The 15,686-nt window shown below is 33.5% G+C and overlaps 1 protein-coding gene and 1 long non-coding RNA gene across 2 annotated transcripts; one reads left to right on the top strand and one right to left on the bottom strand.

The window, feature by feature from the left end:
* Window positions 1-4,002: 4,002 nt before the first annotated feature.
* Snx1 (sorting nexin 1) lies at window positions 4,003-10,092 on the top strand. The gene is made up of 8 exons (XM_073969302.1): window positions 4,003-4,334; window positions 7,363-7,484; window positions 7,558-7,712; window positions 7,770-7,939; window positions 7,998-8,114; window positions 8,194-8,637; window positions 8,727-8,879; window positions 8,963-10,092. The coding sequence occupies exons 1-8, from the start codon at window positions 4,176-4,178 to the stop codon at window positions 9,011-9,013; spliced, it is 1,371 nt and encodes a 456-aa protein (XP_073825403.1). The 5' UTR covers window positions 4,003-4,175; the 3' UTR covers window positions 9,014-10,092.
* Window positions 9,896-15,554, bottom strand: LOC141394624 (uncharacterized). The gene is made up of 4 exons (XR_012410465.1): window positions 15,399-15,554; window positions 13,638-13,853; window positions 10,992-11,177; window positions 9,896-10,930 (listed from the first exon to the last, which is right to left on the bottom strand). It is a non-coding gene; the product is annotated as an uncharacterized lncRNA (long non-coding RNA).
* Window positions 15,555-15,686: the final 132 nt, after the last annotated feature.

Raw genomic sequence — 15,686 nt, forward strand, 5'->3', positions numbered from 1 at the left:
AGAGTAACCCTTGGAACAAATTTCCTTTATGCTTGGTTTACATTCGGCGTCGTTTCGTGATTTCGAAGGCGTTTCGTGATTTCGCGCGGAATCATGCAAAATTTATCATGATTTCGCATACAAAAATGAAATCATCCCATTTCGTGATTTCAGCGAAATCAACATCGAAATCATAGTACACATGATATACAACCCTGTTTTTGCCTAAAAAAGTACCAAAAGTTGCATCACTTTTCACGTATCACAATAAACAAGGTAGATGGTCAATTGCTGCAACAAAAAATTTTAGTATCAAAATTTGTAAACAATGTGAAAAAAAAATATTAAATTACTTTGTTACAATGCTGTTTTTCATTGTGTTCCCCTACTTTTTAATGGTAATGTTAGAAAAAAGAGCGAATATTCAAAAATTGCTTGCCCATACAAATTTCTTAAAAAATACTGGAACGGAAAAATGTCGAAAATTGCAAAAACTGCAGCATAAATGTCAAAATCAACGTATCAGCTATCATATTAGATGCCAATGATCATGCTTGCCGCTAGTTTCTACTAGGCCAAAATTGTATGGCAGAAAACAGGAGAAGTGGGTGTTATTCGGCGCTATTTTTGTTTAAAGAGAAGTGCAAGTCTTGCATTTTTAGCATTTTTGATAATTTTGCTATGGGTAACTATGTTTTTTGTTCAATTTCAAACTACGACAATATATTTTTCATTCGAGTATGCCTACAACTTCAAAACATTATAAACAAACTGTGTATGTGTGTGTGGTGTTTGAATAATATGGCAAACAATTTTAAAAACAATCGAATTCAATGATTTTTAAAATTGTTTTTAGACCATTTGTATTGAAGAGATTGGTGAGATTTGCATTGAAACAATCAGTTTATCATATTCACAACTCGATTATGTAAAGAAAATTTAACACTTCATTCATTTTTCGCGTCCCGACAATTGAAAGTTGTAAAATTATAGATGAAAATCATCGCTTTCTTTTTGTTTTCCGTTCACATACTTTGTTTTTGTTCATGTTCTTTTGTTTTCTACACATTTCAATTATTATCTCACTTATTTTTACAAAAATATCAACAACTTGTTAACCCGATTGTTTATGAAAAAATTATGGACAACTGGAAGACAGCCAGCAAATGTATGTATGTGCTGGTAAATTAGAGTTGTATTTGAAGACAAATTGTCTTCGGCCGGGATTTAAGACTTTCTTCTATGGACAGGAGCAAATTTCGGCTACGCGATTTTTTTTTAATCGAAAATTTTTTCCAAGTAAACAAGGAAATTTTTCGGAACTTTGAAGGCCTATATATCGGGAAGTATACGCAAAAAAGTCGATGTTTAGACGTTCAAAGTTAATGGGAAAGAAAATTGAGTTTATGCGCGAGGGAGTTGAGAGGAATTCTGTTTTGTTTCTTTATTCTTTGCAGATTTTTGAATTTTCTTTCACTTTTTATTTTCTCCGTCGGCAAATAAACAACAACGCAAATTCTGTTTTGTTTCTTTATTCTTAGCAGATTTTTCGAACACTTTTCATGCATTAATTAGTGAAAATTACAAAAGGTTGTGATAAAAATGTCGGGTTTTTTGCAAAAATTAGTTAGTCGAATTGTTCAAGACCAGGATAGGCTACAATCATTTACAATAAATATTGCCTACAGAATAACTCGATCAGGAGGGTTGCCAGATCGACTAAAAAATTACCAGGTCTTATTAACAGTAAACGGGACCACCTAGGCCCATAATCTTTTGAATTTTCTTTCATTTTATTTTCTCCGTCGGCAAATAAACAACAACGCATACATTTGAATTAAAAACTTTTGTGGCGAAAAATAAATTGAACAAAAAATTATCTGTAAACATTTAAAGTAAACATATACATATTTATTTATTTAACTTTACGCGATATGTTTTAAACATATGGGTTGTCACTTTGCATATACATCTTGTATTTAAAAAGTGACAACCCATATGTTAAAAACATATCGTGTAAAGTACCCATAAGCAATATTGCCTTTGTATGATCAAACGGGAAAATGAGTGTGAAGAAGAATCAAATTTTCTGATTCTTCTTCACACTCATTTTCCAAATATTATTTGCGTGTCTAAACTGCAAGGAAATTTTAAAATAAATTGGGAAGAAAATTTGCCATTTCAGTTTGAACGTATAAGCACGGACTAAGCAATATCGCCTTAAATTGAACAAAAAATTATCTGTAAAAATTAATAGTAAACATATACATATGTATGTATTTATTTAATTTTTAATGAACTTTAGTTTAATTTCTATAAGTCGATGTTTAGACGTTCAAAGTTAATGGAAAAGAAAATTGAGTTTATGGGCGAGGGAGTAGAGAGGAATAAGAAGGGGTACACACACCCCTGTACTCGCAAATTCTGTTCTGTTTTGTTTCTTTATTCTTTGCAAAATTTTTTTGGATTTTCTCTCATATCATTTTCTACGCCGGCAAATAAACAACAACGGATATATTTGAATTAAAAGCTTTTGTGATGAAAAATAAATTGAACAAAAAATTATCTATAAACATTTAAGGTAAACATATTCATATGTATTTATTTAATTTTTAATGAACTTTAATTTAATTTATATAAGCAATATTGCCTTTGCGTGATCAAGAAGAATCAGAAAATTTACACAAACATTAGGCCTGTTCGATAACTTCGCAAGCATGATGAAGTTATAAGGTGGCGTAAAACGGCCAGCTGATTGGTTTCAATCTGTCAAATATTTTGTTATTGTGAATAAATTGTAAGAAAACGTAAACAAACATTTTGACATATTGAAGAATTTTCGGCCAAAATAGAGTTGTTGTTGTGCTACTTACGTGACCTGTTAAATAGATCTTGCTTCGCAACTAAAAAGTATTTGCAAGTTCTTGCAACTACTTGCAAGTACTTCTCATTTCTCTTTTAGTGAACAAGTTTGTTATCGAACAGCATTTTGTAAAAGTTTGTACAAATTTGTACTAACTTTTAAGTTATCGTACAGACCTATTATTTGCGTGTCTTAATGTGTGTTCGTTTACTTACAATTTGTACAAATTGTTACTGGATGTTGTTCGTTTACTCTACAGCACCATGCAAAAGACATTAGTCGATTACAAGAAGTTACTGGACTTGTACAAATTATTGAGTAAACGAACAGACCTTTTGTACACATTCTTTTGTTTTCAGCACATTTGAATTATCATCTCACTTCTTTTTCACAAAAATGTCAAAAATTTTCAACCCGGCTGTCTGTGAAAAACCATGGCACAATAAGAAGGTACAGCGCCAAAAACAGCTGATTTTCAGACTAGTTGTCAAAATGCATTATTGTGAATAAAATCGCATACAAAATGTAAACAAGCAATTCACAGCACTGTATTATTGTGATCAAATTTGACGTTTGGTATGATTTGATGTAACACCTTCTTATTCCACCATGGTGAAAAACTGATGGACAGCTGAGAGACAAACGACAAATGTATGCATGTGTTAGTAAATCAGAGTGTTTTTGAAGGCAAACTGTCTGGTGTAAACGCCTAGTAAGTCCGTGTTTAGACACACAAATTTCTCGGGAAAGTAAATTAAATTTTTAGGCAGTAGGGGGTAGGAAAGAGTATTGAGGAGCTCTTTCCTCTCCGCTCTCTCCCAAAAAACTCAATTTACTTTCCCGAGAAATTTGCGTGTCTAAACATAGACTAAAGAAGGCCGAGCAATTTTCGAACTGGGTTGCCCCTTTCTTGTTTATTCTTTTATCAGAAGCAAGCAAGCCAAGGCGAGACAGCTTATGGTTACTTTACACAACATCTTATTTTACATATGTGCTATGTAAAAAACATATCGTGTAAAGTACCCATTATGTACCTAGGCATTTATACCATTACAACAGACTCCGGTATAATTTCTGCAATGCAAACGTAGCTTAAGATGAATTGCCACGACTGAGAACAGTATTACCGACATTTTTGACATATACAAATGCTATCAAACAATTCTGATTGGAATTGGAAAACTTTTGAAAGAAGAAGAGTAATAATTATTTGTGAAAAATCTTGTTTTTTTGTGCCGCCTGTCTAATAGAATTATTTACCAAATATTATTTAATATAGAAGAACACAATAAAATAATACTTTCAACAATATAAAAAGTCACAAAATCGAATCATGTCTATGGAAAATGTTGATGATATGTCAAATATGCAACGCGATTTCGCCGATGTTGATATAAATAACGGAGGAGATTCGAACAATGAAGATGAACAAGAAGAAGAAGTACCCAATCCAAATCCGAAAAATAATGGTTTAAATCAACCTTCAATACATGTAAGTTGCTCCAGACAAGCGGATAATGGAAATGTTAGCAAAACAGACGAAGTAGAGATTTTTAAATTCCAATAGGGGTTTAGCTTGCGTGTCAAAATCACTCTTCAATCAAAGTAAATCTGCGGTGTAAAGAATAAAAAATAATTTAAAGGAAATTAATGGGCGGTGTCTGTGGCGGCGTCGAGACCAACAAATAATGTTTTGCGGTTGTAAAATGTGAAGAATGAACCGCTTAATAGAGTACGGTGTCTGCAGTAATATGTTAGTAATATGTTGTATATCTTTTAAGTGAGCTTATGGGTGCATACAATGCAACTACGTTTTCCCTCCCTTCTCCGCTTCCTTTCGTTCTTGTCATTTGTCTTACTAGCCGTTGAACACATGAATTAAATATAAAATCGGTATTTATTAACTTGTCCAATCATCCTTTGTTTATTCTATAATTTTGCAATTTTGTAAATTTTTTCATTTGTTGCTTATCAGGTTAATACCACCACCAATCAAATCAGTTGTATGTTTGTATTGCATGTTGTTTCTGCATCAACTGCAAATGTTTTAATGATAATGGGTCATTATTTCCGTTTTGCTCAAAGCGTTTTAACTCTTTGATGAACTGGTTATATAGAATTCTAGAATGTATGGGGTATTATAATAAATATTTACTACTTTAAATAAACCATCTATTTCATCTAATTAACATACCTAAAACATTGTTTCTTGAATGTTCATAATTGATTGATAACATAAGTATATAATAATGATTCATTCAAAACGCAGGAAAGATAAAATAAATAATGTTTAAAATTATTGATAAGCATTAAAAATACCAAAATTTGTAGGCTGTTTTATGTATGTATGAGTATTTGTGTTAGACCTAGACTAAGTCTCTTGGGTTTCAATATGGTGTGTGTAACGTTTCCAATTTACAAATCCCCTTCCACTTCACTCTCTTCTAAACCGTACTTTACTGTAAAATTCGTACCTGTGACTACTGACATAAGGAAGTGACTCTTGGAAATCGAAATATGCAAACAATTTTGGAGGAAAAAAATTCGAAACGATTAGAGTGGAGTTCCTAAACTAGACCAACTAATAGACCTATTTCTTAATAAATCGATGACATTGTAATGTCATCGCATTTGAGTCCTTGATCATAATATCCGTTTATGGTAGATATCATTCCGTTTGATACAAAGATTAGGTTGAGGTTCGCTGGCAGTTGTTGTATGACGGTTGCCTCACTCGAAGTATCCATAAATGATTTGATAAAGAAGAAAACAACAACAGATGAAGAAAAAAGGAAGGGTGTAACTGTTGTGTATTGTATGTGAGATTCTTGATTATTTTAGATATTTAAAACTTCTCTAAAAGTGGTGCACTCAGTAATTAGAGAAAAGTTATCCTTCTGGGATATGCGTGGGAACAGAATTTATTATGATGTTAAGCATCTGCGAAACTGCTCTTCATTATGGGTATTGGTATCGCTAATGGTAATATGAGGTACCACTCTGCATTGTTCTACGATTTGACAGTTAAAACAACACGCGTCCCTATGCGATTTGTCAAAGCCAGCCACACGCACCGCTGTTATCTCTCTTTTGGATTCGAGATTATCATCAATTAACTTCTATACCAGTGCTGTGTATTGCTTCAGGATGTTTAGTAACTATTTCCGCTTAGGCTCACCCTCCAGCATGTGTGTTCGGTATCGTGGCATAAATTTGGGACGAATATTAATTGAGGCAACTGCATCGTCCGGATCTTAACTAGTCTAAAACCAATCGCATTTGCCTTGGGAGGTGAATCTTCTGCCTTTCTCCGAGAAAGGCACTTGCAGTCCTCAGTGCTTTCTGGCATGTTTGAATATTTTTGCACTGCAAAGCACTAACATTTGTATTACCACACTGGTACCGCATAGCTTAACACATACCAGCGTTTTGCTTTATAAGAGGTCGCAAATAGCTGTAGCTTGCAAAGACGTCTTAAACATGCTGTGGAATATTACACGCAATATCTTAAGGAAGGAAAAAGATGTGCATAGGAATAGAGGAGAGAGAGAGAGTTTAACATTTAATGGTACAATATTTTATTCTCGTTGGATCCATTTTAGACCCTTGTTAAGAAGAACCAAACTTGTTGGCTCCGCTTGGCTGAAGATTGTCAGTGATTGGATCGTGTGTTCGCCCATGATTTGCAGTCTCCGCGGCATTGGACAGCGACAAAATAAGTGTTCGATTGTTTCTATTTCCTTTTCATCTTCGCATACCCTGCAGCAGTCAACAGTATATTCTCTTTCCCATTTGCAGGACATTGATCTTATTCTGCAGTGACCCGTGATTATTCCTACTTAATTTCAGGTCGGAAGGGGGGTGTGCCTCTAGAATCTTTGTTACTGGCGACAAGATGAAGATCGGCCTGTTCTTTGCTGGCTTCCTTGTCTGGCATCATCATACAAACACATAATTGTTGAGGTGACGGTCCTTGGTCAATCTGGCGCATAGAACCGCCCGCTATGCTATTGACGTTAGTTTTGGCTTCCAAAAAGAGCCCATCTAGCATTGGTAAGGTAAATTGTTTGATTTTTCTCTTGTCTGTCCTTGATGAGTTCACCCAAAGAAAATTTTTGTGTGCCAATCCCGAAAGTTTACTAGATCTCTTTGCATAAATTCCGATAGAGTTTGTGGGAACATTCCGTCAATCATGACCAATACGTTATTGAAGCCACCTTCTATGTAAAGAAAGGCTGCTAACGTGTAGATTAAGTCTTCCATATTTATCTCGATAAACCTAACGACGATATTCAGTGCCGTTTCTATTGATTTTCCTTTGATATAGTCGAGTTAGGCAAAAAGTATAGCTGTGTCCGAAAGCTTGGGCATGTGTAAGTGTTGCTATCAGTTTTAAAAGTGACATATCACGACATCTGCTAGAGTTCCTCAAAAAAAAAATTTCAACGACTTCAAATAGTATACACATATTCTGTCTACCCACTAAAAAATTTATGATTTTATACATTTTATTTTTTCAGCGCCGTATCTCATCAAGTAACATGCAAGATGTTCTTTCCGATAATGGTGATTATTTTATAGAGATCACTGTATCAGAACCACAAAAAGTCGGTGATGGTATGGGGTCATATCTGACATATAAGTAAATATAATGCCTTTCTGTAAAACAAAAAAACAACAATAAATTAACAATATTACCTCTCCTCCAAACTTAGGGTAACAACAAAAACCAACATTCCTAAGTTCAAACGTACCGAGTTTAGTACACTTCGACGATTTAGTGATTTTCTGGGAATACATTCGCTGCTGGCTAGCAAATATATAAAATTAGGAAAAATTGTACCACCGGCACCTTCAAAGAATATTTTTGGTAAGTTAATCAAATAACCAGTATTGAGCATAATACTTTAAGTTTATTGTTAAAAAGGTACTACAAAAGTAAAAATAAGTCCCCAACAAAATGAGCCTGGTAATGGAACAAATATTGAATGGGTTGAACAGCGTAGAGCCGCATTAGAACGTTATATAAATCGTACTGCTCAACATCCTGTGCTAAGAATCGATTTGGACTTTATTAACTTTTTAGAAAGTGATCAAGTATGTCAATCTATTTTGTCATTTGTTTTTGTAATAATATGTTTACCCAATATCTCAGGAATTACCTCGTGCTGTTAACACTGCTGCCTTGAGTGGTGCTGCTGTGGTGCGCCTTTTCAATAAAGTTGGAGAGACTGTTAATAAAATAACCTATAAAATGGATGAAAATGATCCAGTAAGTTAAATTGCCAAAAAACCTAACTTCAACATGAATGACATTTGCATTTTGTTTTTGTCTTTTTACTTCTTTGCAGTGGTTCGATGACAAAATAACGGAGGTTGAAAACCTCGATAATAATTTGCAAAAATTACATTCCGCTTTAAAATCCTTGGTTACCACACGCAAAGAACTGGCAAATCTGACTGGGTTAGTGGCGAAATCGGCCGCAATGCTAAGCACTTGTGAGGAGCACACCGGCCTGTCGAGAGCACTATCAAGTTTGGCCGATGTTGAAGAGAAAATTGAAATTTTACGTTCCGAACAATCCAATTCAGACTTTTATATTATGTCAGAATTTGTCAAAGATTATTTGGGTTTGTTTGTGGCAATTAAATCAGTTTTCCATGAACGTGTAAAAGTTTTTCAAAATTGGCAACATGCACAAATGCAACTGTCAAAACGTCGTGAAAATCGTGGTCGTTATGAGTTAAATAATCGTGCTGACAAATTGGAACAGGCTCACCAGGAGGTAGAGGAGGTAAGTTGTAGTGAAATGGGTCTATAATGAAGCACCTTTTCTCTCATGTATGAACGTTAAATCTCTGATTTCTGCTCTTCTTTTTTCAGTGGCAAGTTAAAGTTCAAAGATGTCAACAACAATTTGAGGAAATTTCAACCGAAATCAAAAAAGAAATGGAACGTTTTGAATTAAATCGAATACAAGATTTTAAGGCAAACATTGTAAAATATCTCGAGGACCAAATGGCCCATCAACAGCAGGTATTTAATGAAATTTTAATATCAGGAACAAATTAACTATTATTTATTTTTAACAATATATTTATTTTTCCCGAAATGTCTAGATAATTAGCTATTGGGAATCATTTGTGCCCAGTGCTCGTGAGATTGTTTAAAAAAAGAAGAAGTCGTCCTGAAACCCAAAAAACCAACAAAAAACAAGTCAAAACGCATTTTTTCTTACTTGTATATGAATATGTTATTACTAATGCTACATACTTTCCGCCTTTAAAGACTTTTTTGCCACTACAAGTGAAGACTAAGATATTGGAACACAATTGTTGTTATACGAAATTCCCTAAAAGTGTGGGACCACAAATGCGTTAAGACAAACTAAAAAAAGAAAAAAAAAAAAAAACAAAACCATGGCTTTGATAAATACCACCAATAAAATTGATATCTTTTTTGTACATTGCTTGCGTTGCTTGAAACGCAATTACATTTCTCATTGCGCAAAAAGAGGAGTCGAACGAGTGTTGCTTTTGAAAAATCAATGAATCAAGATGAAAATCTAATAACAAATCGTTAAATATCTGTGCGAAATCTCACCATCTCACCACTGTTAAGATTACCTCAGTCAAATAATTATTTCAATTCTGTGTTATTCCTCAAAGAAAACTACACACAAGAAAACCTAAAACGTTCCAATAATTATTTTTGACACAGATTAAAAATCTCTTACATTTACAACATTATTATTATTATTATTTTGTTAAAAAATCTATGTATTTCCATAAAACTTACAAAGTTTATTATTATGTTATTGAAAACTATTATTATCTATCTTTATTATTTTTCGCCTTAATTTTTATATTGTAGTAAAAACAAAAACTTTTTACATGTAAATGTTCTAATGAAAAAGAAAATCGAATCGGTATTAGACAAAAAATTACTAAATGTAAACGTAATAAAAACAACAACAACAAATTAATTGGCCTTCACACAACCCAACAACACATTATCATGTTTGTATTAGAATAAATAAACGAAAGAGAGTTAAACAAAGGGATTAAGAACCATTTATTACATCTATAATATAATATATATTATGTATGACTAAAAAAGAAAACAACAACAACAACACATTTATTAATATGTATTATTTTCAATTAAAACATATTTGAAATCTAAAAAAAAAACAAATTTTTATTTAAATACAAATAATAATAAAAAATAATTGTACATAATGTTAAAACATGTTAACTTTTTGTATTTAGAGATGCACAACGTTAGCCGGACATTACATAAGGAATTTCGAAGTGTTTGAGAAAGATGAAGGAGAGATTTAGTGTCAGGCAAACGAAGTATCTAACACCACAAGTTATTGTTCAGCGCCCCGAAAACCACCGTCTCCGCAAAAAGATCTGCGAGATTGTGAATTTTATGAGCCGAAAAACATCATGGGCGCTGCGATCAAGGAAACACTTGTAGCATGCAATCTTGCGATGGTTACAACCTTTTGTTGAAGGATCGTATAAGAAGCGGAGGAAGAGGACTTGCCTTCCTAATGCTGTTCAGTACGGACCTATCTCGCTTGACTCTAGTAACATATACATGGAATGTTCGGGGGTAGCAGTACGCAGCCAGACAAACATGATATTGTCGCCAGCAGCAAAGATTCTAGAGGACCACATGTATTTTGTTTTTGTATTTTTGAACGCACACGCAACACGCAGAGCTATAGGTTTCGTCCTAAGGTCGGACAATAAGCCCAGCTGATTATTACCAAGCAAAAAGTTTGACTCCAAAGAGGCAGTTAAGTCATATATACAAGTGATTTGGAAGTGCATCAAATTATGCATTTTCACTCATGATTTTTACAAGAGCGTGACTACTGAAAGATGCACTCCATTGCACTGCAGCATTTTAACTGACCTTTTGGCACTGCATTTTAACTGACCATTTGGCATTGAATTTTAACTGACCAATTGGCATTGCATTTTAACTAACCCTTTGGGGGTAGAATAGGATGCAGTCCAAAGCACGTGTTTTGATACATTCTGCGGAATGTGTGCAAGCCATTACAAAATATCCTAGAACAAATAAAATGCATTTATTATTTGTGTAAAACAAAAATATTAGGAACTTTATTACATTAACACAAATTATGAACATTCTCCATTGAATTCAATCGCAACCATGCGTGTTTCCTCCGCTCTCCATTTAATCCAAGCTGAAATGTTCTTGCTTCACCGGCTAAATAGGTATGTATGTATGTATCTTTATTTTTTTCATAAACGTTACAACAGTATTTCTTACGCTAAAGAATATAATTAGTTTCTGAAAAAATAAGATGGTTTACAGCATGATTCTTATGAATCGTCCGCTGGAAGTTTGAGTTTTATATTTCAATAGTAATTAAATTCATTTATTAAGAATGTTCTGTAATTCAAAGCTTCTCTCAAATAATTGTACAGACGCAACCAGGCAATATCTTCACCACCGTTCAATTGAAAAATAACCTCTAAGTCATTTAGCTGTGCTTTTTGAAAATATCGTATTCTTAAGTTATTAAAAATAGGACAACGACCAAGAAAGTGTGTGATTGTTTCAATTTCTCGCAGGTTACATAATGAACAAATTTGTAGGCTGTTTGTTCGATAGGTGGAGCCATTTAGACATAGTAAATCACCTCTTGCGCGCATGATGAGAGATATTTGGTTTTGATTGTAATCTTTACAACAATATGTAGGACCAATATCGTACTTCAGTCTTTTATAAATTCTGAAAGCGGAGTTTTGTGCATTGATTATGTAATTGTGTACGGTTTTTTGTTTGATGTTTTCGAACAGCTGACAACATGTTGAGAACCAAATGCTCTTGCTTTCGCATACATTCTCAGTAGATATATCATTTTCTGCGAGTGTTGTTTTCAAATGTTTATACCAGGATATATTTCTCCCTAATATTTTTAACGTGAGTCTATGTGGCAATCGATGACTTTGCATATCGAATAAGCATTTGGATATGTACTTCAAGTGTAGATTGTATGTATAAAAGAACCCTTCCTCATACCCTGTTTCGAGGGCTAGGACATAGTTGGGTATATGATCTGGTAGTTTCAGAATTTTTTTAAGGAAATATCTATAAAGTTTGTCCACTTCCTCGAAGTAAGCATGACCCCATAATTGAGCACCGTAGCTTTGGATTGACCTGCAGGTTGAAAGAAACAGTTTCCATTTTGCGTATATAGATATATTTGGTTTTCCAATGAATTGTTTCCAGGTTATATTTAAACATGTTTTTGATGCATTGTTTTTGTATTCAATGTGCTTCGCGAAGGAGAGCCTAGGGGTTAGTGTTATTCCGAGATATTTATATTCATTTACTATCCGGAGACATTCTCCTTTATATAACCACTTTTCATTATCCGCGAGTTTGCCGCCCTTCCTAAATACCATGATTTCCGACTTGTTCTGGTTCACTTCCATACCACACATATCACAATATTTCGACAGATTATTAATCATCATCTGTAGAGTCTTGGCATCATCCGCTAGCAAAACGATATCGTCTGCGTACATGAGTAATCGTATGTTAATATCGTCTATATAAATACCTCCTCCTAGAAAATCATGCATATCGTTTAGATATAATGCAAATAATACCGGTGACAATAGGCATCCTTGCTTAACACCGTATGTTGATTCAAAATATTCCGATAATTCTTTGCCTGTCCAAACCGCCGACTTGTTGTTCATATATACATTTTCTATAAACCTCACCAATTTTGTTGATAATCCCAGTTCATGCAATTTGTATATAAGGTATTGCCTAGGAATTGTATCAAACGCCGCTCTGAAGTCTACAAAAAATGCATATACCTTCTTTTTTTCTTCAAACTTTATATTTACAATCGCTGATATGTTAAACACATTGTCGACAGTTGAATATCCACTTCTAAATCCTGCTTGGTATTCATTAAGTACTTTAAATCGGTTTATCCAATCAGTTATCCTAGTGTTTATCATACCCATCATCAACTTGGCAATGCAGTTCATGAAACTTATTTATGTTCTTGCTTCACCGGCTAAATAGGTTTAATATTGTCTTCCCATCACCAGTTAAGATTTCGGCATGTACTCCAACAGCACTCCATTGGGAAATTTTGTTACCGAAAACATGTTCGCAAATTTAATATTTTTTATTTTATATTAACAAATTTTTGGAAATGTTAACACGTTTATCTCTTCTTGGAAAATGTATGTCGCTGCCTGTAGAGATGTACAAATTGATTTATGTACTTGTTTGGGCTGCATCCGGATGCTGTTAAATTGTGAGGAATTGGAGTGCATCTTTCACGACTCCGTTGAACTGCATCCGAATGTTGTTAAAATGTGACAAGTGGATGTGACTCTTTCCATTGCATCCAAATGCAGTTAAAATGTGAGGAATGGAGTGCCTTTTTCACGACTCCGTTCGAACTGCATCAAAACATTTTTTTTAAAATGTAATAGGGTCTACTCATGAAATTTGAAACTTCGAAATTTGTTACCATAAAATTCATCTTTTCACCGTAAACGTGTAATAACAATGACCTACAACAATTCTGTATGCTTTATATTTGCATTTTGATTCAAATTTGTTCTATTTTAGAGGATTTTCAAAATTTATTTATGTTTTTCCTGAACAAATTTTTGGAACGACCCTATTATTCAATAGTTATCTTTGACAATTAATTTTCAATAACAACAATGTTGTTTTTGTAAATTTGTTGGTTGTTGTACTTCATGCATTTACCTTATATGAATATGCAGGTCAGGTGATATAACCCAAAATGATTTTTGGACCCTGGAATGGGCCCATTATGGGGGGGGGGGTCCCATTTAATGTAAGCCAGATTGTAGATCACACTTTAACCTTTCCAAAATGGTGCTATATGTTGAAATACCTTGAATCCAGAGATATGGCTCTTAGAATCTCGACAACCCACGATCAGCGCAACAATATCTACCTCTAGAAAAAAATTAAAAAAATCTGAGAGTTTTACTAAACTAGAGTTGTTCCAAAAATTCATGAAAAATGTAATGTAAATGTAATCTTTCACGACTCCGTTGAACTGCATCCGAATGTTGTTAAAATGTGACAAGTGGATTTTTCATTTTGATTCAAATTTGTTCTATTTTAGAGGATTTTCAAAATGTATTTATGTTTTTCCTGAACAAATTTTTGGAACGACCCTATTATTCAATAGTTATCTTTGACAATTAATTTTCAATAACAACAATAGGTCTGTTCGTTTACTCAATAATTTGTACAAATTTGTACAAGTCCATCAACTTCTTGTAATCGAATAAGGTCTTTTGCAGTGTACTGTAGAGTAAACGAACAATTTGTACAAATTGTAAGTAAACGAACATACATAACCTTTAACTGTGGAGGTGGGGGTAAATTTTACCCCTTCGATCATATTTTGTTAATTACTTTCAAATGGTTTGAGCGATCGGTCTAATTTTCTTTGTATCTTCATATTTCCTTAACATAAGTAGGCAGTAATGTTTTGGTTGTCATATGACTAGCAAGTGGGGAGATATGCTTACGGTGGTGTAAAAATTACCCCACGTCCAAGTTCTTGTCGCTGTGGCACAGAAAATATTTTACCACCACCTCCAAACTAACGTAAGTATCCTATGTAAAAAAATGACCCCACGTCCAACACGACGTTTGAATTTCATGGAAAAGTTTTGACCACACGTCAAAGTCTGCATATGAATTATATATTCTGCATTTTCAATAAATCCATTTTCACAACAAATCAGTGTTCCTATAATAAGGCAATTGCTAGAAGAGGACGATAAGTTCAGCAACGTTGACGGTGATGGTCGATCCCGACTTCAACATAACCAAAGACTACTTACGTTAAATTATTACTAGGATCTTGGGCAAGGACTCAATAGCCCCATCCAAAATATATCCCAGAGACTCAAAAATATGTTATATATGCTTAGTAGGCATAACAAAAAAACTACACATACCTGTTTCCAATCCAATAAAGGAATGTAAATGGGTTGCATCATACCCATATGTATGTGTACAGTGTACGATCACTATGAATGATAAATCAACTATTTGGTACCCTGCAGATTTTTTAAAAACGTGTGTTTTTGAATGATCTCTGCATTTTTATTAAATATGTAGGCAAGACTGTCAAAAAATGCAATTTCACGTTTTGAAGTATTGTTATATTATTTATTTCTTCTAAAAATAAAATATGTCTTTTTTGTTGGATAAAAAAATGTCTGTGAAATGTTGAGCCTAATTTTCTATATAAACAAAAAGTGTGGTTTGTTTTGATATTATTTTATTATTTGCTGACACAATATCATGCAAAAAATACAAAATATTATAAAAAATAGAAAATATATAAAGAAATATTTAAGAATATGTATAGGGGTAAAATTTACCACCACGTCAAAAAGTACGTCCTACATTTTTACCTCCAAAGTTAAAGGATAATGTTGTTTTTGTAAATTTGTTGGTTGTTGTACTTCATGCATTTACCTTATATGAATATGCCAATTTTGGCGGATTAGCATCCACTGCAGATCAGTGTGCAAAAATCTGTATAACTACAAAATCTAATAATTTGCACAAAGTGCACACACTTTTTTATGCGCATCCGAATTTACTATGAACCGTGAAAAAATACATCGATCTAAGGGGTAGTTTACACTATATGTAAATGTCATATGACATGCAATTTTCCATCATTCTATAGTCGCTAATATGTGCAATATTGGAGATTTTCCTTACGCCATTTATTCTGTGCATCCACCCCAACAAAAATAT

This window comes from Musca autumnalis, unplaced genomic scaffold, assembly GCF_047663935.1.
Source record: "Musca autumnalis isolate F117 unplaced genomic scaffold, ASM4766393v1 scaffold_2, whole genome shotgun sequence".
NCBI lineage: Eukaryota > Metazoa > Arthropoda > Insecta > Diptera > Muscidae > Musca > Musca autumnalis.